Genomic DNA, 22,212 nt, shown 5'->3' on the forward strand with positions numbered 1-22,212 from the left:
TAGCTGGGGATTTTAATCAAGTTCTGGATGGGACCCTGGATAAAACCACCTCTTCTAATATTATACCGAAAGACAGGATGGCAATTAAACTCCTGATGAAGGACCTGGGATTGATTGATATATGGAGGCTGGTCAACCCGAGACAGAGACAATATACATTTTATTCCCATAATCACAGATCTCACTCTAGGATAGATTATTTTCTGATTGGAAAGGATCTGGTAGAGAGCATCTCAGACTGTACAATAGGACCCATAGCACTGACTGATCATGCTGCAGTGCAGCTAGATATAGTAATGAAGTCAGATGGTGTAAGGAAAAATAGGTGGAGGCTAAATGTATCGTTATTACAAGATCCAGAATTTAATAGTTTATTAGAAAATGAACTTGATCATTTCTTTCTGGTAAACACTGGGTCAACAGATAAGTTTGGGACTGTTTGGGAGGCCTCTAAGGCCTTTATAAGAGGGAAAGTTATTGCCTATTCAAGCAGGAAAAAAAGAGAGCGAATACAACAGTTAAAATATCTTGAATCTCAGCTTAAAGAATTGGAGAAAACACTGTCTGAGAAACACTCTGACCCGTTGTTGAAAAAGGTATGTGATTTGAAATTTCAAATAAATGATATATACAACAAAAAAGCTGAGTATGCCCTATTTAGGTTGAAAACTAATTTTTATGAGTGGTGAAAAATCAGGGAAGCTACTGGCCAGACAATTACATCAAAAGGAGGCCAGTTGTGCTACACCAGCTGTTAAAAATGAGAAAGGTGAATTGGTGACAAACACAGGGGATATTAACAAAGTATTTGCCAATTTTTATGAACAACTCTATAAATCAGAGGTCCATCCAGAGGCGGGTAATTACGAGACATTTTTCTCAAATATCACCTTACCAGAATCAGTCAGGAGATCAGAAAGACTCTTTAGACAGCCCCATAAGAACAGAGGAGATTAAAAAGGCCATCTCATCAATGAGGGTTGGAAAGTCTCCTGGTCTAGACGGCTTTCCCTCAGAATATTAAAAGAAGTATGTTGACAAACTTGCTCCTATCCTTAAAAGAGTCTATGATGAATCATTCTCATTGGGAAAATTACCAGAAACATTTAATGAAGTGCTGATCTCCCTAATTGTTAAAAAAGATAAAGATCCCACAGATCCAGGAAGTTTTAGACCTATCAGTCTGATCAATGTGGATTGTAAAATTTTAACGAAGGTTCTTGCTCAGAGACTAGAGAATGTTATGCCACACTTTATACATTCGGATCAGGTGGGATTCATCAAAGGAAGGTCGGCTTCAGATAATGTTAGACGCCTCTTACACCTCATACAGCTTCATCGAGATGAAGGCACCCCAATAGCTGCCTTCTCCTTAGATGCCCAAAAGGCGTTCGTTAGAGTGGAATGGGGCTTTTTGTGGCATACACTTGGGTCATTTGGGTGTGGGGACAGTTTTATCAAATGGGTGAATGTGAACTATTCAGATCCCAGGGCGACAGTGATAACGAATGGACAGACATCGCCCTTCTTTGGCTTATGGCGTGGGACCAAACAGGGAGATCCTCTTAGTCCTCTACTTTTTACGTTGTTCCTTGAGCCCCTGGCCACTGCAATTAGGACAGAAACTAGTATTAAAGGGGTGTCACACGTGGGGGAGGAACACAAATTGTTTCTGTACGCAGATGACATTTTATTACTTACCAAAGACCCTATAGTGTCCATCCCTTATGTTTTATCAACAATTGAATCATTTTCAAAATTATCAGGCTATTAAATAAATTGGCAAAAATCTGAAGGTATGCCAATATCAAGAGGATGCAACCAATCAGTAATCTCTACATTCCAGTTAAAGGTTATCCCATCTGAAATGAAATATCTAGGGATTCGACTATGCTCAGATCTAGAAAATATAATCTCTATTAATACAGCTCCTTTAATTCATAAAATTAAGACGAATCTGGACAAGTGGAAACTGATAAACCTTACTTCCATCCATCCATCCATTTTCTGTATCACTGAATCCGTCGGTCGGGTCGCAGGGAAACCTTACTTTGTGGGGGAAAATTAATATTATAAAGATGGTGGTCGCTCCACAATTGAATTACATCTCTATGATGATACCAATAACCATCTCTGACGAGATCCTCAAACAATATAATCGTATGATTACAGACTTCTTATGGAACGGGAAAAAGCCCAGAATTGCTTTGAAGAAACTCTTTGCCTCAAGAGATATTGGGGGACTGGCTCTTCCAAATATGGAATTATATAGCATAGCATTTGAAATGAACACGCTAACGAATCACTGGACAGAGTATGGGTCAAGCCCTAGTTGGGTTAAGATTGAGAAGGAACTTGCAACTCCATTTAATATTGTGGAATTAGTTTCACAGAAGAAAAAAGACAGACAGCCAGAAGAAGAAAACCTGATCTTACAACACTCTCGGTGGGCATGGGCAAGAGCACATAAGCTCTTGGGGATCTCACAGTATAAGCAGGGCTATTCTTCTTTATGGAATAACCCTTCAATATGTATAGGGAAAAAGACATGTTTTTGGCATACGTGGCTGGCAAAAGGGATACGTGTTGTCAATGACCTATACAGGGACCGGTCACTTAGATCATTTCAGGACCTTAAGGAACAATGTAATTTAATGGATAAGGCTCTAATGCCACCAGGCCTTACTAAAGCGGAGCTCCGATTGACAGTAACCGGTTTTATAGTTGCGGCTCGACTCATACTTTGCAATTGGAAGAGCCCACATAAACCAGAGCTTGTGGAGTGGTTTAAACTCATGACAGAGACTGCTGCCTTTGAAAAGATGATTGTCAGGGTTAATAATGTTTCATGTAAAATGAGTCAGGTGTGGGAAGTCTTTGTGACTCACATAAGGGGTATAACGCCATAGAGGGGTGCAGGGCATGGTGGGGAGGATAAGTATGTTAAACATGTGATTGTATTCATGTATGCTTTGAATATGTATGAAATTTGAGGGACGGGGGCTGCCTTTAAGTTGTAAGATGGGTTTTATTTTTATTTTTATTTTTTTTGTTTATCAATGTTATATTCTATCTTTATTCTGTTTATCCTTTTTACTTTCTTAAACAGACTGTTAATTTAATCAAATTTGTTTGTTACATCTGAAATGTCTGTGAAGATATTATGTTAAAATAAATAAAAATTTGAATGACAAAAAAAAAGAAATAACATCAGTAAATAGACATTTCAACCCCGTAAAGAATGAGTATCTGAACATCTGTTGTTCTGTGTGCTGAGACATCAGTAAATGTGTCATTTATCCAGCAAGTTAAATCTTTAGAGAAATCCTCTTACTGCTCTGCAGACGGTCAGCCAGCTCCTCCTGCTTCATTCTCCTCAGGAAGTGAGCTGTGATCTTCACTAATGCCTCTCTGCTGCTCCTCTGCTCTTCATCCTCACCCTCCCTCTGACTCTCTAAGCATTCTGGGTAATCTGGACTCAGAACCTTCTGCATCTCCTTCAGCTCCTCCTTCACAAAAGTGAGCATGTTGTCCTCCAGCAGCTGGAACAGAAAACTGTATGAATGAGCCAAACATCAGATCCATGTTGGACACACTGACAATCCACTGGTCTACAAAGTGCAGCATGGAGATGACTATGAACAGAATAGATGGAAAAGTAGTTGTTGTACATGTACAGACCATAAATATGGAGTCCAGCTGTGTTTGATGCTGCTGGGCAGACTGACCACCGGGAACCTCTGAGCTCTGCTGGTCCACTCTGTGGAGGAATCATGAAGAATGAGCTCACTTTGTGTCTGTCCACACAGAGACAAACACAAGCTGAAGGTCCATGAAAGGATATGTGGATGTGAGCAGTGGATCAGAGGACTCCCTGTAGTGGGAAAGCTTTACTGGTCCTGCTGATCCCACTGAGAACCAACAGCTCAGGCTGCAGCTGCTTGGAGCTTTCAGCCCACTTTGGTTGGGTCCCAGCAGCTCTCACCAACCCCTTCAGAAAGCTTTCCCTCCCTGCTGAAGCGCCCTGGAGCATGGCAACCAGAGCCAGTGTGTGTTTGGATCAGACTGGTTGTACTGGGCAGCTCCCAGTCTGAAGGCCTCAGACGATGACTGTTCAACATCATCTGATGATTGTTTCCCAAAGACGGGAGACAAACTTTCATTGTAGCTTCAAAGCTGTGTTTAGTTAACTGGAAGAAGCAGAGTTCCTGTCTGTTTACCAAGTTTCATTTCAGCCTCTCAGGACAAACTTTTGTTCTGTTGCTCACTAATCTGAACTTCTCAAAGCTTTAAGCAGCTAACCTGCACCCTGCTGACTGTTCCTCTGCTGAACCTGGAACACATCACACCTCCATCAGCTCCATGTGGTTCAGACGTTCAGGTTTTTAATTCTAAATAAATCTGTCTGTCCTCCTCCATCCAGCAGCACCGGCCCCCCGAGTGGAAGCTCCTGCCTGCACTGTGTTAGAGCCAAAGCACAAAGGCGCCCCCTGCTGGACCAGATGGTGTCCTGCAGACACTCAGAAACACCTCCTCCAACATCATTCTTTCCTCTCTGACTGCTGTGTTGGTGGAAAACATCCAACACACGCCGCTTCACATATGAACATAGAAGTGGATGTGAAACAGAGCTGAGCTCACATTAAACACATGTTGGACTAAAAACTGACTCTGCTGCATTTTACTCTGTTACAGCATTTACACTCAGCTCACCTCTGAGGGGATGGATGTTGGTCTGATTTGAAGTCATGATGCTGACCCATTGACCGGTCGCTCTTCATGGACACACAGCTGGTTCCAGGTCCAGGTCCAGGTCCAGGTCCAGGTCCAGGTCCAGGTCCAGGTCCAGGTCCAGGTCTCTGATGGATCCTGACAGAAAAACACTTGTTTTCTTCAAACTAAAGTATCAGTGATAGTGTTTGAGTCTGCAGTGAGACGGCCTGTCAGAGTGTGGCTGATATACGACTCTGTGTGGAACAATGTTACAGCTCCCCCTTGTGGCAGCTCTGTGATCTTACAGAGCTGAATGCTGATAAACACACACACTCTGAAGCTTTTAACCCTCAGATTCAGACCAATCACCACTGACCCTCAGCTGCTTCCTGCACAGCTTCCTGCTGTAAAGAAGTGGCTGCACATGTGACGTCCTGTTGGAAAACTGAGATTCTTCACACTCCGTTGATGCCAAATGTTAACTGGCTCTAAGTTCTGGGTGCTGTTGGTCTAAATGAGCCTTTAGAGAGCTCCTAGTACCCAAAGATCCACATGAACCTGAAGCCTCATTTTCCTCCACCTCCCTGTCTCCAGTCTGTTGTGTGGAATGAAATGCAGATGTGATTCTCCATCCAGGGTACCAGCCTTACCAACTAAAGCCCAGCTGAAAGACTCTGTACCTGTGGACAGGAGACTGACTGCTCTGTAACATACAGCATGAACAGTAATGTTAGAGCTCCCCTTGTGGCAGCTCTGCCACTCTGCAGACAGACGTCAGCAGGTGTGTAAACTGGAAGCTGGATGTAATTTCACCTGAGAGAAAACAGGAAGACTTCAGCTTTGAGCTTTCAGTGTGGTTCTCTAACTCAGTCTTTGCTGTTTGTGTGATCAGATTCATTCAAACTACAGCTGCACCACACTGGAAAACACTGACTCTGGAAGATTTGATTTTTCTGGAATATAAAGAGTCAGATTATTAAATTACATCTTTTCACCAGATGACTTGAGCAGATTAATTAGGAGAGAATTAATAACAGATCAATGAGCTGCATGATTGGGCTGATTTGGTCATTTTGTTCTTGATGCTTCAGAAGCTGGTTTTAAACTGACGTCATTAAACCCAACGCTCCATCATCTAACCTGTTTTGTTGCAGCACATGTTGTATTTCTTATTCCTGGCTTTGTGATCCTGCTTACAGAGCCCAGCTGCTGTTCAGAACCTTACAGAACATCTGTTATTACGATGAGCTGTGGACATTTATTCAGTTGACATATTTATAAATCTGCTGAAGCAAACAGAGACGGTGAGACACGAAGGGTTAAATGTTCACTCACTGTTGGGCTGGAACATCAGGCTGGAAATTAATGAAGAAATCTTTTGACAGGTCGCTCTTAAAGGACACACAGCTGGGTTCAGGTTCAGGTTCTGGTTCAGGTTCAGGTTCAGGTTCAGGTTCAGGCTGGTTCCTGTGAATAAAGGTGGTTTGGTGATGTGAGTGCTGAGCTCGGACATGGAGAAGAGTCGTGGACAGTCAGAGATGGTCACCTCACCTCTGAGCTTTGCTCTGGCTCTCATGTTCCCCACACAGAGAGGTTTTAGTGTCCTCACACTGATCCATGCTGCTGAACTCACATCAGCTCACACACACGTTCTACCTTCATCTGCAGAGGAAACACACATCATTCATCTGCACACCAACTCAAATCCTCCTCTCCATCATTTGGGCTGTAAAAAGATCAGCTGCTCCTCCTCTGATTGGCTCTGATTCTCTGAGCCAATTAAATGATAAAGCTGTACTTTAGGAGGCTGAAGCTGGTATTTACAGCTGTGTCAGCTGGAAAGGTTGGTAAGATAAGGTAATAGATAAGAACACTCAACTATACCCAAGGAGCGATGACGCAACAATGTGCATTATAACCGAATTGTTTTTGTCTCAGTGCTCAGAGCAGCTCTGTACCTTGTACTGTTCCGTCTTTCAAGATATTATTAAAAGCCTATTATCTCCTCAGTAAACAATAACTGACTCTGTGCCTTAAAATTTCCACCACACCAGTTAATCAATAAGTGGACAATCGTGTAGATTTGTCTTTAAACACAAACTGATCAAAGTTTGTTCTGAAATAAGAAGTGAACATGTTCTCCAACATTACAGAGCAGAAACAAACAGGAAAGTTTGAACTTACACTTTGTTCAGAGTTGAAGAAGAAGAAGGAGACTCTCCGCTCCACAGACCGAGACACAGGTGAGCTGCTTCCTGGAACCAGTCAGAGCAGAGTCCATCTATGATGGAGGCAGGACAGGAAGGTGGAGTTCATGTTAAAACACACCTCCATGTTCCTTAACAACAAACTGATCTGAAAACATTTCTTCTGTCTGAATGTCTTCTTGGATCCAGCCTCTAAATTCCACTCTGCCCGGGGACATTTCTCTGCTGTCTGCGTGTTAGAACAGGTGTGTTCAGGTATGACTGATGGTTTCTGACTCTCCTTCAGAGGCTGCTAAAGTACACAGAACCTCTTTTTAAGTAGAGGCACATATACTTTGGTTAAAAGAAGAAAACCTTCAGATTCAACTTCAAAAGAAAAGAACAGTCTGTGAAATATTAAATGAACAAAGTTTTCAGTTTGCTTTCATATTCTTTAAAAGAAGCTGTAGAAAATAAGTTTTGGCTTCAAACTTCCCGGGGTAACGCCGTTGCATGAGTGCAGTATGTCGGGAACTAGTTTTCAGCATCTGGAGGTGGAACCGAGACTGGCAGGTGACCCGGTTACTCTGCTGCCGGTCCATCGAGGTCTTTAAATGAGGGTTTTCACATATTCAGACAAATCAATAAAACCAAGTGTTACTGGTTATTACTTCTGTTCAAGGTCAAAGGTTCAGTGGAAATAATGGCGGGACCGTTGATTTCACGAGTTTTTACTGTCTCTGAAGTTCATTCAGTTTTATTGGAGCATCTGAAGAAATGATTTGGATCTCTGCCTTTACTCTGGAACAGAATCTGTTCAGGACCTTCGTCCTCAGCCCCCGACTGGAAATATGTGAGGTATCCACACAATTCACTTCTACCACTGACTGAACCGTCGTCTATTAATAATAATGATGATGCGGGACAATCTTATGAAATTCAATATTTTAATGATTCATTCCAACCCAAACAGAAACATCCTGTTAAAGATGTATTTATAACAGTTCAGAAAACCATCAGAAACAGAATCAGCCCTAAAAAAACAACAGAATTCAGATCATCACAGAAAATGAATTAGTCTTCCAATCAACATTAGTTGGTTTATCTTCTTAAATATGATTAAGTCACACCTGACCTGAATAACTTGGATTTGGGTCAGGACAACATTTTACAGAAACATCACTTTGGATTTTAAAACAGCCTCAATCAGCTCCAGCAACATCTGTAAGTGGATGAAACGGGTCAGAACCAAACAGAACTTTGGCTCGGCTCGTTTTCGTCCATCAGATCGGTCAGAAACGTGGCGTTCGTCATCACCGACACTCAGAGCAGACTCCAGCTGAGTTTTCTGTCTGCAGAGGCTTCTGGATGAGGGAGTAGACCCCGGACGCCTCGGCCTTCGGCCTGCTGACGGTGCTGTACAGGTGGAGGTCGGCGGCGGTGGAGATAGTCGGTGTTCCAGTGATGGTTGAGTAGTACGGACTCTCAACTCCAAACTGCAGGCTGGTGTCTTCAATCTCCTCGTACACCGTCTCAGGGATGGTCTTGTTGCTGTCGATGCTCTTTGCTCTCTTTGAGCAGAGTTTCAGGGTGAAGATGGACAGAAGCATCAGGGATGCACCTACGACCACACCGACGGGGATTCTCCACCAGTCCGGGGCTTGTTGGATGTCTGCAGCTCTTTCCATTTGGTCTGATTTAAAGCCGACACTTTCATCTCCTGTGGGGAGAGACACCTTGTTGGCATCTGTGGTCACACTCAGGTAAACTGTCTTCCTCATGTTGCACAAATACATTCTCTCATCAGACTCTTCAACCTTATTAATAAGCAGCGCGCCGTCCGCCTGCGACCCGTAGCGCCTGTCAGTCCTGCTCTCCTGGCCGTTTATGATGCTGACAAGAAGCATCTTTTCACCATTTTCCTTTAATCTGCTCCAGGAGATGTCTCCCTTTGCATGTGGACAGGGAAGAGTAGCGACTGAGTGCAGCATCACGGTCTGTTGGAGGATCCCTGAAAAGGAAGAAGTTGGTCAGTTAAACATTTCTGACCATTTTCTTCTTCTTTTGCTTTATTTGAGCGAAAAACTTAGCATTTCTGAGCTTCCAGTAGGGAAAAATTAACTGGAACTACCCAAGAATTCGAAGGAATCTCCCAAACCTTGACTCTGAAATCTAACCCAGCTGTTCTGGACCTAAAAGGGGTGATTTTAACCGTTTATTAGCCCTCAGTCACATTGTTCCAGCCTGTAAACATGTATCTGTGGATGTACAACTCACAGCACATAAAAACAGATGCAGGTTGGAAAAGCAGGAGGAGTTTCTCACTGATCAGGTTATTGAACCAACATGCTCCAGGTTTGACGAGGAGTTTAAAATTAAAAGCACAAACTTTAAATACAGAAGATTTAAATAAAACAGAGATCCTGAAAACCATAAAAATAGCTTTAACTTAAAGGCTAATTTAAAAGTAAAGGTGACGTTTACTGGTCTCTTATATTGATCAGCTTCTTCAGTTCTTTTCAAAGATGGACGAAGCAGATTTTGTTACCTGAGACGTGACAGAAGCGTCCGACCAGGAGAAGGTAAAGCAGCATCTCTGCAGCGTGCACGTCTCTGAGGGAAGACTGTGTTCTTACTGTGAAAAAGGGAACTAACGAGTGGTGGAAATTAAAGGTCTATTACAGGCTGTACAGTCAACAGATATGTGGGAAAAGAGGAAGTATAACTACCAACTGTTTCCTTTTCACTGTTCCCAAATAAAACATTTTTTTTTTGGTAATTTGTTCCACAAAGAAACATTTGAATTCATCTTTTTAATTTTTCTCTAATAAATCTGCTGCTAGAATTTGAAGCTGCCTGTCCAGTTATATAGTTACTCCAGATGGTATTTCCTCGGCCCCACAGTGAGGAACCTTGGAGTTATTTCTGACCAGGATTTGTCTTCTGACACACATATAAAACAGGTTTCTAGGACTGCCTTCTTCCACCTTCGTAATATTGTTAAAATCAGGAACATCTTGTCTCAGAGTGATGCAGAAGAACTGCTCCATGCATTTGTTACTTCAGGATCGGACTGCTGTAATTCTTTATTATCGCGCTGTCCCACAGATTCTCTGAAAAGCCTCCAGCTGATCCAAAATGCTACAGCCAGAGTTCTGATGAGATCTAACAGCAGAGATCATATTTCTCCAGTTTTAGCTTCTCTTCATTGGCTCTCTATTAAATTCAGAATAGAATTTAAGATTCTTCTCCTCACATATAAAGCTCTTAATGACCGAGCTCCATCATATCTTAAAGATCTCACAGTTGGATATTTTCCCAACAGAGCACTCAGACTGCAGGTTTACTTGAGGTTCCCAGAGTTTCTAAAAGTAGAATGGGAGGCAGAGCCTTCAGTTATCAGGCCCCTCTCTGTGGAACCAGTTTGGCTTCAGGAAGCAGACACCCTCTCTACCTTTAAGATCAGGCTTAAAACTTTCCTTTCTGATAAAGCTTATAGTTAGGGATGGCTCAAGTGACCCTGAAACATCCCATAGTTAAGCTACTATAGGCCCAGCCTGCTGGGGGAGCTCCCATGATGCACCTCTGCTCTCTTTACTCTCCATGTACATATGACATCATTGCTGTCATTAACTTGTTGTGATTTAGAACTGCATGAATGAACCTTGATGGTTTTATTTTGGCTCCATGCTGCAGCTCAAACAGCTGAGTGTTTACTTCTGAATCATCTGTAGAATTCTTAATGAACCTCCTGTTCAAAGAAAGACAACGAGATGCATCATTTCAGCTTTAATTTACAAAGTGACGTCACAACACAGCATAAGCTTCAAACTGGCTAGAATACAGTATGTTAACATCAAATAAATCTGTAAAGTCTGAAGATCTACGACTTGTCGGTGCTGCCGGGCTGGTTTATCTTTGATAGATCCCCGAATGATACCGTGGCTGAGCCTCGCTTTGCTGGTTTGGCCTGAAAAGAAAAGAAAAACAATAACAGTGAGATCAGTGATTCAGTTTTCTTTGAACAATGCTGTTACAAACACAATCTCAGCTGTGATGTGTTCACCCTTCCTCCTGTTCCTGGGAGCGTATATCAGGGCGTCTAAAGTCACCATCAGGTGTAAAACTCCCCAAAAACACAACCCTGGTATTTATTTAGTTCCCCTGTGTTTGAAAGCTCCTCATTTAACGAGCCGTTCTGATTTTCATTTCTAAAGTACGTCACTCGTTAAGTTGACTCCGCCTCCTCTGCTAAGCCCCGCCCACTCACATCCACCCTGCTGGACGGATGAAGCTAGCTTCTGGTGGAAATGTTCTGCTGTCAGCTGCACTAAGGAGCATGCATCTTCCATCCAGCAGCAGCCTCAGAGGATCTCAGAGCCCAGTGGATAAACTCTATCTGAGGCTAATGTTCCAGCAGAGTTAGCTAAAGACTGTGGATGTGCAGTTTTAACAACTTGGTTCAGTTCAACGCTGGACTGAAGAAGCTGAGCCACAAAGAGGGATCAGTTCCAACTCTCAGAGCCTGAACTTCAGAGCAGGGAAATGGAAGTATCTGAGAAATAACTCCTCATGGTTTATTTATTCATCCATCCATCATCTTCCGCTTCTCCGGGGATCGGGTCGCGGGGGCAGCAGCTTGAGCAGAGAGACCCAGAAGTCCCTGTCCCCGGCCACTTCCTCCAGCTCTTCTGGGGGGACCCCGAGGCGTTCCCAGGCCAGCCGAGAAACATAGTCTCTCCAACGTGTCCTGGGTCTTCCCCGGGGCCTCCTCCCAGTGGGACGGGCCCGGAACACCTCACCGGGGAGGCGTCCAGGAGGCATCCTAACCAGATGTCCGAGCCACCTCATCTGACTCCTCTCGATGCAGAGGAGCAGCGGTTCTACTCTGAGCCCCTCCCGGATGACCGAGCTTCTCACCCTATCTCTAAGGGAGAGCCCAGACACCCTGCGGAGGAAACTCATTTCAGCCGCTTGTATTCGCGATCTCGTTCTTTCGGTCACTACCCACAGCTCGTGACCATAGGTGAGGATAGGAACATAGATTGACCGGTAAATCGAGAGCTTCGCCTTCTGGCTCAGCTCCTTCTTCACCACGACGGGCCGGTGCAGAGCCCGCATCACTGCAGACGCCGCACCGATCCGTCTGTCAATCTCCTGCTCCATTCGTCCCTCACTCGTGAACAAGACCCCGAGATACTTGAACTCCTCCACTTGGGGAAAGATCTCATTCCCGACCCGGAGAGAGCATTCCACCCTTTTCCGGCCGAGGACCATGGTCTCGGATTTGGAGGTGCTGATTCTCATCCCAGCCGCTTCACACTCGGCTGCAAAACCGCTCCAGTGAGAGCTGAAGGTCACGGCCTGACGATGCTAACAGAAAGAAGGCAGATGCCCGTAAAACGGGTGGTGGCCCAGCACCGCCACCTCTAACGGGAGGGCAGTGGCTGAGGGAATCCCCGGAGGGAGTCCACCCCCAAGACACAAGTGCCTTTATAAAATATAATAGGCCTATAAATGTCTTTTTTTTAAGCCTATTCATACAAATATGTATTTGTCTTTTATGTCTTTTTTTTCTTTTGTCCCGACAAAATTCTTATGGTGCCGCTCAAAAAGATAATTGTCTGTAAATGCAAAAATCTATGCGCGGTCTGATAACCATCTCCGACGAATATTTAATTATCTTCGCAATAATGCTGCACCTTCATCCACGGGATCGTTGTCAAAAGGACATGTCATGTTCGTGAAAAAAGTCATCTCCTACTGTGCCTAATGGACTTCTAGAAGTAGAAGAACTCGCTCTGCTGACTGAATGAATGAATGAGGAAATCAAATGGCGTGTGTGGCTCTCGTGTGTCTATGCATGAAATCTGCAAGCTATCTTTTAATTTATCTGGACTGTTGCTTGTTTTTAAATTCATTTAAATTATTTTATTTGTTTCTCTTTATATTCTTTTATATATTTTTAATCCTTCTTCCACTCCCCGCTGCAATGCTTTTATTTTATGTAAAGCACTTTGAATTGTTTTGTACATGCAATGTGCTATACAAATAAATTTGACTTTGACTTTGATTCAGACAGCAATGATCTGAAATAATGTCCATGTTTACCTTCCGTCCAGCAGGACGTGGACACCACACCATAAAAATCAGAGAAAACACACTAACACATCTCAGGGAAACATGTCATTCGACCTGGAGATCACAGTGAAACAGTGCACACGTGCACTCACCTGTGACTCATGAGGCTTCCAGCCAATCATGTAGAGAATCTCAAAGGTGGCAGGGACAGAGCCATCCTCGCTCCCGTACATCTCTGAAACATTTCAAACAGTCAGGATCAAACAGCAGCTCTTCCAGCAGGTCCAGGATCAGTTTTGGAAGATAAAAACGCACACATTTGTTGTGTGACGTTTCATCTTCTAAAGATTCTTTCAGGATCAAGTCTCCACGTTCTGATCCCACTTGTTCCTAAGAAAGAGGAACCGACTGTGCTGTGATGCGTCAGTGTGGATGAACAGAAGCAGCGACCAGTTTAAAGAGAGCAACTGTCGACACTGGAAAACAGAAGTGTGATAAATACAGCCTGAAGTAACAGCGGCTCATCAAAGAGTGTCAGCACCGGTGGGAAAATGACCGTTGGAGGAATAAGTTACTGTGTGATTCAGAAGTTGTGTCTCTGTGGTTTTTACTCCTCTGCCCATGGTTAGTCAGTGTGTTTTGTTGATGATATCCATCATTTTATGGTTGTTTTGTGGCACTTTGTCTTGGTTTTGTACCAGTTTTTCACCACAGTTTACAGCAGCAACACCTCTGACAGTGGCTGAATCTAATTTGAGCACTTCGTGGCAGAAATATACGCTCATGGGGTTCTTGGGCTGCAAAAACCGACATGGATCATAAATCCTGTTCTGCTTGGAGGGTAACTGTATGTAAACCGGTGTATGGAAGACAAAGAGGATCAAAATTTCCACTAGCGTATTTTACACAATTTGTGGCTTTTAAAGAGCCATTTTATGATGAATTGCATTAAATTAGAAGTGAATTTTGTCCCTTTCTGCCTTGAGTTACTTACTCAAGTAAATGAGTTACATTTACTTGAGTAAGTTTTTGAAAAAATTATACTTCTAGGAGTAGTTTTAAATCACTATACTTTTTACTTGAGTAGATTTGTGCAGAAGAAACTGTACTCTTACTCCGCTACATTAGGCTACAATGAGCTTGTTACTTTTCTTCTTACCTCTTTGGTATTCTACGCCTCATTATTTTTATCCCCCCGCGTACGCCTCATTTTAATGTTTTATTTTGACAGAGAGAGAGACTTCTGCCAAAGGCTCTACCATGTGACTGTGTTTCACCAATCAAACGTAGCCATGCAGTCTCGTCACATGACCATACTCAATCTCAGCAGCGGGACGGGTTAATTTTACAATTTACGGTCGTAGCAAACAAAAAAAGAAATAGATGAAAAATGTCAGAATCAACGGTCGGAAATGAAAACACAGACCTCATACTGAAAGCATGTTTACTTTACAAAAAGTGCGAAACAGCAGCTACTTTATGTGTCTTCTGTTCAACCAAAACAAACGGATGACTACTTTTTACTTTTACTTGAGTCATATTATTCTAAAGTTACAGTACTTTTACTTGAGTACAATTTTTGGCTACTCTACCAACCTCTGTGTAGGAGAAATAACTACATTTAGTTCTTTAACTCACCTTTATAAATCGCTGCTGCAGCTAAAATGGTGTCTCTGTGCAGCAGCGACCTTCTGTTCCAGGCACAGTTACTTTCACCCATACCTGCAGAGTCAACACATCCCGTTAAAGGCTTCACACACATCCCAACATTAGGCTGAACAATCCTGAACTCTGCAGAGTCCACTGAAGACATGAAGCTGTTGTTCTTAAGTTTAATTGATGGTTCACTGAGGAGGACTGAACTGACCAACAGCACAGACTCTAAGACTTTCTTTCGTAAAAAACTGAAGCCCTGCTGGACTCTTTCTGGATTCTTCCGTCTTGTGTTTGTTGCTAGAACTCGTTTACCTTTTTTTCCCATGTTTATTCAGTTTATTGCTTTCTTAACATCTCTCAGTAACTACATATATTTATTTAATGTCCATAAAAAACAAGGAGCAGCTCATACCTTGTAGATCAGTCATGACTTCCATGACTCCTGGATAATTAACCTGAACATCATCAATGTCCTGAAACAAAGACAACACAAGACTGCGTTACATTCTCATCTTGTTGTTTTGCATCTTTAAGGCATTAATGATTTATTTCAGCCTGGTCTGCTTCCTGTTTATGTGCATCGTGTTTCTATGACTCCCTCTGGTTTCCTCTTATGGACCCTTATGTATAAAACTGGCATCAGTGATAAAATGGACCCCCACGGGGTCTCTTTGTGTTGCCAGAGTCTGGGTGAACAGCATTTGAACCCATCACAAAGACCACGACTACAGAAGATCCACCCTAACCAGAGGGGATATATTATCCCTCCAGTGAGTTCTGGTTCTGACTCGGGGCCTCCTCCCCGGAGGCATCCTGACCAGATGAACCACCTCAGCTGACTTTCTATGTGGAGGAGCAGCGGCTCTACTCCGAGCTCCCTCCGGATGGTGGAGCTCCTCCCTCTGGAAGGTGGAGCTCCTCACCCCATCTCTAAGGCTGAGCCCCGCCCCCTTCTGAAAGAAACTAATTTCAGCCGCTTGTATCCACGACCTCATTCTTTGGGTCACTACCCAGATCTGTGACCACAGGTGAGGGTTGGAACAAAGACCATCCCAACGATCCTGAGAGCTGTTGTGGAAATTAGCACCTGGTAGGGTCTCCGTGGCAAATATTTCTCAGGGGTCGGGTCAGACTGAGAGTGATTCGACTCTGATGAGCACAGATAAGGCACTTTCGGACAGAGTAGTTATAGGAACGTAGTTATCAGAACTGTCCTACTCGAATTTCGTTCTGATAACTGTCCTTCTGTTTTAGTCTGCATTCGCACATGAGTCGGGACCTGATAGGGACTGAACGCGCGCGCAGCTGTCTGCGTCAGTGACGTGTTAGCCGTTAGCCGTTTAGCGCTACATTCAAAAACAAAACAAAACAGAAAGAAGGAGAGAAGAAAAAACACCACAAAGAAACTAATATGGAGAGCGGGGAGGCCACTGTGTTCATTGTCTGCATGATGGTGATATTAATCATGGACAATCACATCAGGCGTCTAATATCGAGGCTGGAAGAGCTCACAGAGAGAGTCAGGAGACGATACTTTTTCATTTCATGAAGGAAGAAAGGAGAGCAAAGCGCTGCAGACAAAGGAGACCAGTGTAAGTTTAACTAATTAAACACCCGCAGGTTGTGTCCGTTTCCTATGAGGAAACATTTCAGCCGTGATAGCATGACATGGGGCGTAGCTACCGACCACCAAACACCTCCGTCAGATTCGTTCTATAGAACCATGAAAAGACCCGACCTCGGAGAAGGAGCTAAATAGTTATAGGAACTGAGGGAGAAAGCCCCGAGTTCCTGTATGTCCGAACACGGGAGAAAACGGCCCCGCGGATTAAAAGGTTATTAGAACTGCCAAAGGTTCCTACAGTCCGAAAGCGGCTATAGTCACCGCGTCCGGAAGAGGAAAACCGGGGAAACACTCGGAAGCCGAGCCTGGGGGTTTGCTTGCCGGCGAGTGCCTGATGAAAGCTTTCATGAGGGCTCATCATTGAAAGGGAGAAAACTTAGGGTTGGGTGTATTATGACCTGGGCGGCAAACGAAGGCAGCGGCCTTGGCGTGCAGATTCCTGGCATCACAAACTGGCTCTTTATTGGCACAGGAAAAAAACATATAAACCAGGTAAAAAAGTGTTTACTTATTATGACACCATTGTTGAGGTCACACCACAGCAGCTTGTGTGATTCCTGGAAATTATAAGTAAGAGTTTCGTTTGACAGGAGGAGGAGAGCTGCACTAAGTGGGTGAAATCATGGAGTTGAACAGCCAATCCGAACAATCTTTCTCACTGACAGATCCGACAGCAAGTCAACACGGTCCAAAAAGGCTGCGTTACACACCAAAAAGACAGATGTTTACCAATGATCCAGATGTTCCTGAAAACCGATTGTCAGCTGGTTTTATAAGGGCACTTCCTGTAAAACCTGGTCAAGCTGGAAACCATCAGCCAACCTTCCATTCTTATCTCTCAGATCAGCCTCCGTCATTCCCATCAGTTTAGCTTGAAGAGTGACAACTCAGCTGTCTGTGGCAGAACCCATAAAGACCTCTAGAGATGCAGCTCCGTCCTCGGTTCTTATCTTTCTAGACTTCGTTGCTGCTTTTGACACGATTAATCGAGACATCCTACTTTCTGCATTTGTTGAGATCTCCAGGTTTAAATCATACATCACTGGGAGTTCTGTCAAAGTGTCTCTATTTCCTCTCTACTGGGGTTCCCCAAGGCTCGGTACTGGAAGCCCATCACTTTTTAATATACACCCCTTCACTGAGCTCGGTCATCCGCTTGTATTCTTGTATCAGTGCTATGCAGATAACACCCAACTTTACCTTCAATCCCACCAGATGACCCCACAATCTCAGCAGGAATCTGAGCTCATGTATCAGAGATATCAACATGGACGAAGGAATGTTGCCTTCGATTACTGGCTGCCTGAATCAGATCCAGTCCCTGATGCTGCCTACAGAGAGACTTCTGGGTCCGCAGCAGCTGTTTAAACTGAGGCTGATGCTCCTTCTGGATCTACAAACAGGGCAGCTCAGTCCAGACTGTTCTCATTGGTGGTTCCATGTTTGAACCAGCTATCAGATGCTGTCAGAGCAGGGACACCTCCTCTCCTCATCACCTAAAGCAGTGGAACAAAGAGCCTTAAAGAGAAAGTCTAACAGTGCTTTGTTCCTTAGTTCCTTACCACGGTGAGCATGGTGAAGCCGGCTTGGCCCAGCAGGTTGCCCAGGTCTGTGACGGCGGTGTAGGGGGACACGTGGGGGGAGAATCCTCCCTCCCTCTCTGTCTCAGCCAGCTGGAGGGAACATCGCAGCTCGTAGAGCGTCTCCCCGCCCACCATCGCCCCGATGAACACCCCGTCCGGCTTCAGCACCTGGTGGATCTGAGAGGACGACACAGTCTGAGAACACTTCAAACAGTCTGACATTAAAAGGTGCGACAGTGCCTTCCAATCACCTGTTTGAGAGCTCCAGGAAGGTCGTTGATCCAGTGAAGACTGAAAGAACAGAACAAAAAGAGAAAAACTAGAGCTAAAATGCTTTAATCGGGTTAAATGAGTCTGGATGGTTGTTTCAGACAAAGATTTGGACTCTTTAAAGATCTACTTTCACATAGAGACAAACAAATGTGCCAAGGACACCACTGTGTGGCAGACTTTGAGAAACTCACGTCAGGCTGCTCACCACCAGGTCAAAGGTGTTTTCTTTAAACGGCAGGAACTCCTCATCAGCCAGAAGACAGTGAGTTGGGATCTCACTCTGTCTCCTGTGTTTCTGAGGATCAGAGTTCATATAAAGAGGAAAAGTTATTTTCACATTTACTTTGGCTTTTATTTCACTGCAGACAGTCTGAACTCAACATATTTCTTCATGTTCCGTCTCATCAGTTCATAAACTTTCATTTTCACATCCCATAAAAGTCAGGACAGAGAATCTTCTCCCACTTTGTAACGTTTCCTTCTCCCAACACTTAAAGACGTTCTGACAGTGAGGAAGTGATGAAGAGTTTCAGCTGTTATTTTGTCCCATTCTTCCTGCAAACACGTCTCCAGGTGTGCAGCAGCACGGGGTGGTGGTTGTTTCAGAGTTTGGGGACAGGTCAGGACTGCAGGCAGGCCAGTCCAGCACCCGTACCCTCCTCTTCCTCAGCCATGCCTTTGGAATGTGTGCAGAATGTGCTTTTACATGGTCTGCTTGAAAAATGCACGGACGTCCCTGGAACAGATGTGTTCTTGAAGGCAGCATATGTTGCTGTAAAATCTCAGTGAGCTTTTCTGCATTAATGCTGCCATCACAGAAGTGGAAATGAGCTTTGCTCATTCGGGCCCTGATCCAACCCCATACCATCCCAGAGCCTGGCTGCAGGGACTGGTTGCTGACAGCAGGCTGGATGCTCCTTTTGCTCTTTGCTCTATTTCTTCCAACAAAGATCTGGAACACTGATCGCTCTGACCACAGCACACGTTTCCACCGTGTGACGCTCCATCCCAGACGCCTCCGAGCCCAGAGAAGTGGACGCTGCCTCTGGACCAGGTTAACATCAGGCTTCTTCTCTGCACAGTAAAGTCTGTGAATGGAACTCTGGATCGTAGTGCTGGACAAAGGTTTCCCACAGTAATCCCTTGTCCATGTGCTTCTATCAGCTGTTAATGAATGAGGGTTCTTGATGCAGCGCCGTCTGAGGGATCAGAGATCACGGGGGTCCAGCTTAGGCTTGCTCCCTCGTCCTTTACACTGAAACTCCTCCAGATTCCTTGAATGCTTTAATGATATTCTGCTCTGTAGAGGGAGAAATATGCAAATCCCTTCCAGTCTTTCTCTGAGGAACATTGTTTTAAACACATTTGTGGACAAACTGGAGATCCTCTGAGCATCTCTGCTCCTCACAGACTCAGCCTGTCATGGAGGCTGCTTTAGGACCAGATCATGGCTACAGTCAGCTGTTTGAAACCACTTTAGCTCTAAACTGACTGTTTCCCAAAGCAATTCAATTAAATGAATGAGAGACAACTTAAAATATGTTGGCCTCATTCAGTTTGCAATGAAATTTAGAGAAAAGTTAGAAATCCCTGTTTTTTTCCTACCATCCCAACTTTTCTGATTGGCATTATTATAAAAATCTTCTAAGTAAAACAATGAAACTAATTGGTTTTATTATTATGTGGATCAGAACTCACCAGAGTCTGCTGGGAAATATCTGTCAGGAACAGCTGCTCCACCACATCCTGATAAAGCAGCACACAACACATTTATCTGGAATCAGACTTAAAAATGACAAAAATACAACATGTATAAAACAAAATGAGCCACAGATGTTTCTAATGCTCCTTTATGTTGAGTCATCTGTCACGTTTAACAGATATTCTCAACCTGCCAACTGATCTGTGCGTGTCTGAAGCGTTCAGCTGTAAGGTGTGATGTCCACATGTGCTGTGGCTCTCTGCTTACTGTTCCCACGCTCCCTGAGCAGGTGACCAAAGCTTCAGTTTACCTTACTGAGATGTTCTGCGATGTGACTTTTTCCACCACCGACGTCCAAAGCCAGAGGAAACGTCCTGAGGACAGAAGAAGACGTCACACAGATGGGACTGTTCAGTCGATTCATCCTGACCCTCCAGCTTATTCTCAACTACAATCTGACTGAATGTGGGACAGTTTGCAGAAACAGACTGAGACAGAATCTGGTTCAATGTTCACATCATCAACAATAATCACAACATCTGGGACCCAAAGACTGAGAAATCTCAGCAGGGTTCAGGACACCTGCAGATCAATAAAGACATTTCTATTCATTAATACAGTCAAACTGTCAGACTGACATGACTTTATGGAAACACATAAATCATTCATTATATCCCAGAAAAAGTTATTGTGATGGAAGAATTAAGACACACACGAATCAGGTGAAACTGAAGAACTTTAACAAGAGAAACCGAACAAGCAGAATTAACTCTGTCAGAACTTACCTGGTGATGTCATAAACCCGATCAGCCACTCGACTGCCAACCTGCAAACCAGCAGACGTGTAATTCAAACGTGTGACAGTGGAACAACTGAGTGGTTTCTCTGCTGTGAAGTCATATCCCACCCAGTTTCCACCTGAATAATAAAAGCTAGTGAGTCCTGTTCAGCTTCCAGGCTGATTTAAAGGGAACTTTTATAGAGCGATGAATAGATCCATTTCCTGTTCGTGTGCAGAAAACGTTCACTCTACAACAGTTATAATGTCTTTTTGTAATGACAGTTAACACAAAACCTTTCAAGTAGCCAGAAAATGTCTACGTCCCTGAAACAAGCACAAAGAGACGAGCACTTTAAAGATGACAAACAGACTTAATCACCAGAGAACGTTCAGACGTCAGCAAAACAAGATGTAAAAAGTCCAAAAATCATGTGAAAAAGGAACGAAAAAGTGATTAAAAGTGACACTAAAAAGACACAAAACGATGCAGCTGCAATAACACAAAAGACTGAATGAGCACAGATAGATGCACAATGACTGTGAGAAGCAAACTGAATATTTCTGAGTGTTTGTGTCTCAGTCAAAGATCAGGATGCCCTGCAGTAAAGAAGGGGCCCTTATTCCACACCTGTGTCGTCTCACCTCGTCCCTCAGGTAGTCGTACTGGTGGGCGTCCTGCAGGGATGCTGCCCAGTTCTTCTGCCTCTTCTTCATGTCCCTGTTGAACACATTCATGGTGCCCCTGCTTGACACTGACAGAGCCCTGTGGGGATGAGATCTGAACCCAGCCTGGAGTCTGTCGCAGCAGCACCAGGAGGCTGAAGAAGAGGTGATCCAGTTGCCTGCAGAGGCTGCAGGGCGAGAGCCGGCAGTCTGCAGCCTCTGCAGGACTCTGTGACCCAATCTGCTGCTCATGGTGCTGCTTCTATCTCTCTGATTTCAAACAGAAACACTCCAACATGTCTGCATTGTGCAACGCTTCCTGCCCTCCGCAATGAATGACCTTAAAGGAGGGGAGAAAGCAAAATGTGGAGCTGGATTCTGATGGGTGTGGAGCCTCAGAACATACATGATCTCATCATTCAAAGTTTCACCTGCTTCAGCTGATCATAAGAAAAGCATTTTCATCACTGATCAATCTGTTGATGCATTTCTCCCATTGATCCATTCATTCTTACTCTAAAAATATCAGAAAATACAAAAAAAAATCATATTCATGTATCAGAGACTGAAGCGATGCCTTTCAATATCTGATTTTATGCAACTTATCACATGAAAGCAGTTAATGTTTTACACATTTACTCCATAAACATCAGTATTTATATGTAAATCAGACCACATATGTCAGTCTGAGGTGATTTTAACTCACAAAAAATTGAATTTTATATAAATGATGATAGTTACATCATTATATGATGAGCAGAGAGCTGTCTGTTTCTGCTGATTTACACATTTATTGTAAAAACAGAAGGTAGGATGGACAAAAGCTCCAGAAACATTCAATAAAGCTGTTTGACAGTGTTCGAGGTTAGCTTACGTTAGCTTGGCAATGTTTGCGCGTTTCTCCCAGTTTGTCCCACTCCGGCTGCCTTAGCCTAAAGGGGTGGGAAGAC

At 43.9% G+C, this 22,212-nt stretch overlaps 1 protein-coding gene across 2 annotated transcripts; it reads right to left on the reverse strand.

Moving 5' to 3' along the window:
- Positions 1-10,673: 10,673 nt before the first annotated feature.
- Positions 10,674-22,189, reverse strand: ndufaf5 (NADH:ubiquinone oxidoreductase complex assembly factor 5). 2 transcript variants are annotated; one of them, XM_075463278.1, is made up of 13 exons: positions 22,137-22,177; positions 21,694-21,778; positions 21,242-21,602; positions 20,604-20,644; positions 20,129-20,192; positions 19,815-19,862; positions 18,308-18,411; positions 18,095-18,134; positions 17,823-18,020; positions 15,049-15,109; positions 14,619-14,702; positions 13,133-13,215; positions 10,674-10,869 (listed from the first exon to the last, which is right to left on the reverse strand). In XM_075463278.1, exons 3-13 carry the CDS (start codon positions 21,512-21,514, stop codon positions 10,783-10,785), a joined length of 1,083 nt encoding a protein of 360 aa, XP_075319393.1. In that variant the 5' UTR covers positions 21,515-21,602; positions 21,694-21,778; positions 22,137-22,177; the 3' UTR covers positions 10,674-10,782. The 2 variants fall into 2 exon arrangements, with proteins under 2 accessions (XP_075319393.1, XP_075319394.1); XM_075463279.1 differs by lacking the exon at positions 21,694-21,778 and having other exon boundaries at positions 22,137-22,189.
- Between the last annotated feature and the right edge of the window lie 23 nt (positions 22,190-22,212).

Source organism: Odontesthes bonariensis, chromosome 4 (genome assembly GCF_027942865.1).
Source record: "Odontesthes bonariensis isolate fOdoBon6 chromosome 4, fOdoBon6.hap1, whole genome shotgun sequence".
Lineage (NCBI taxonomy): Eukaryota > Metazoa > Chordata > Actinopteri > Atheriniformes > Atherinopsidae > Odontesthes > Odontesthes bonariensis.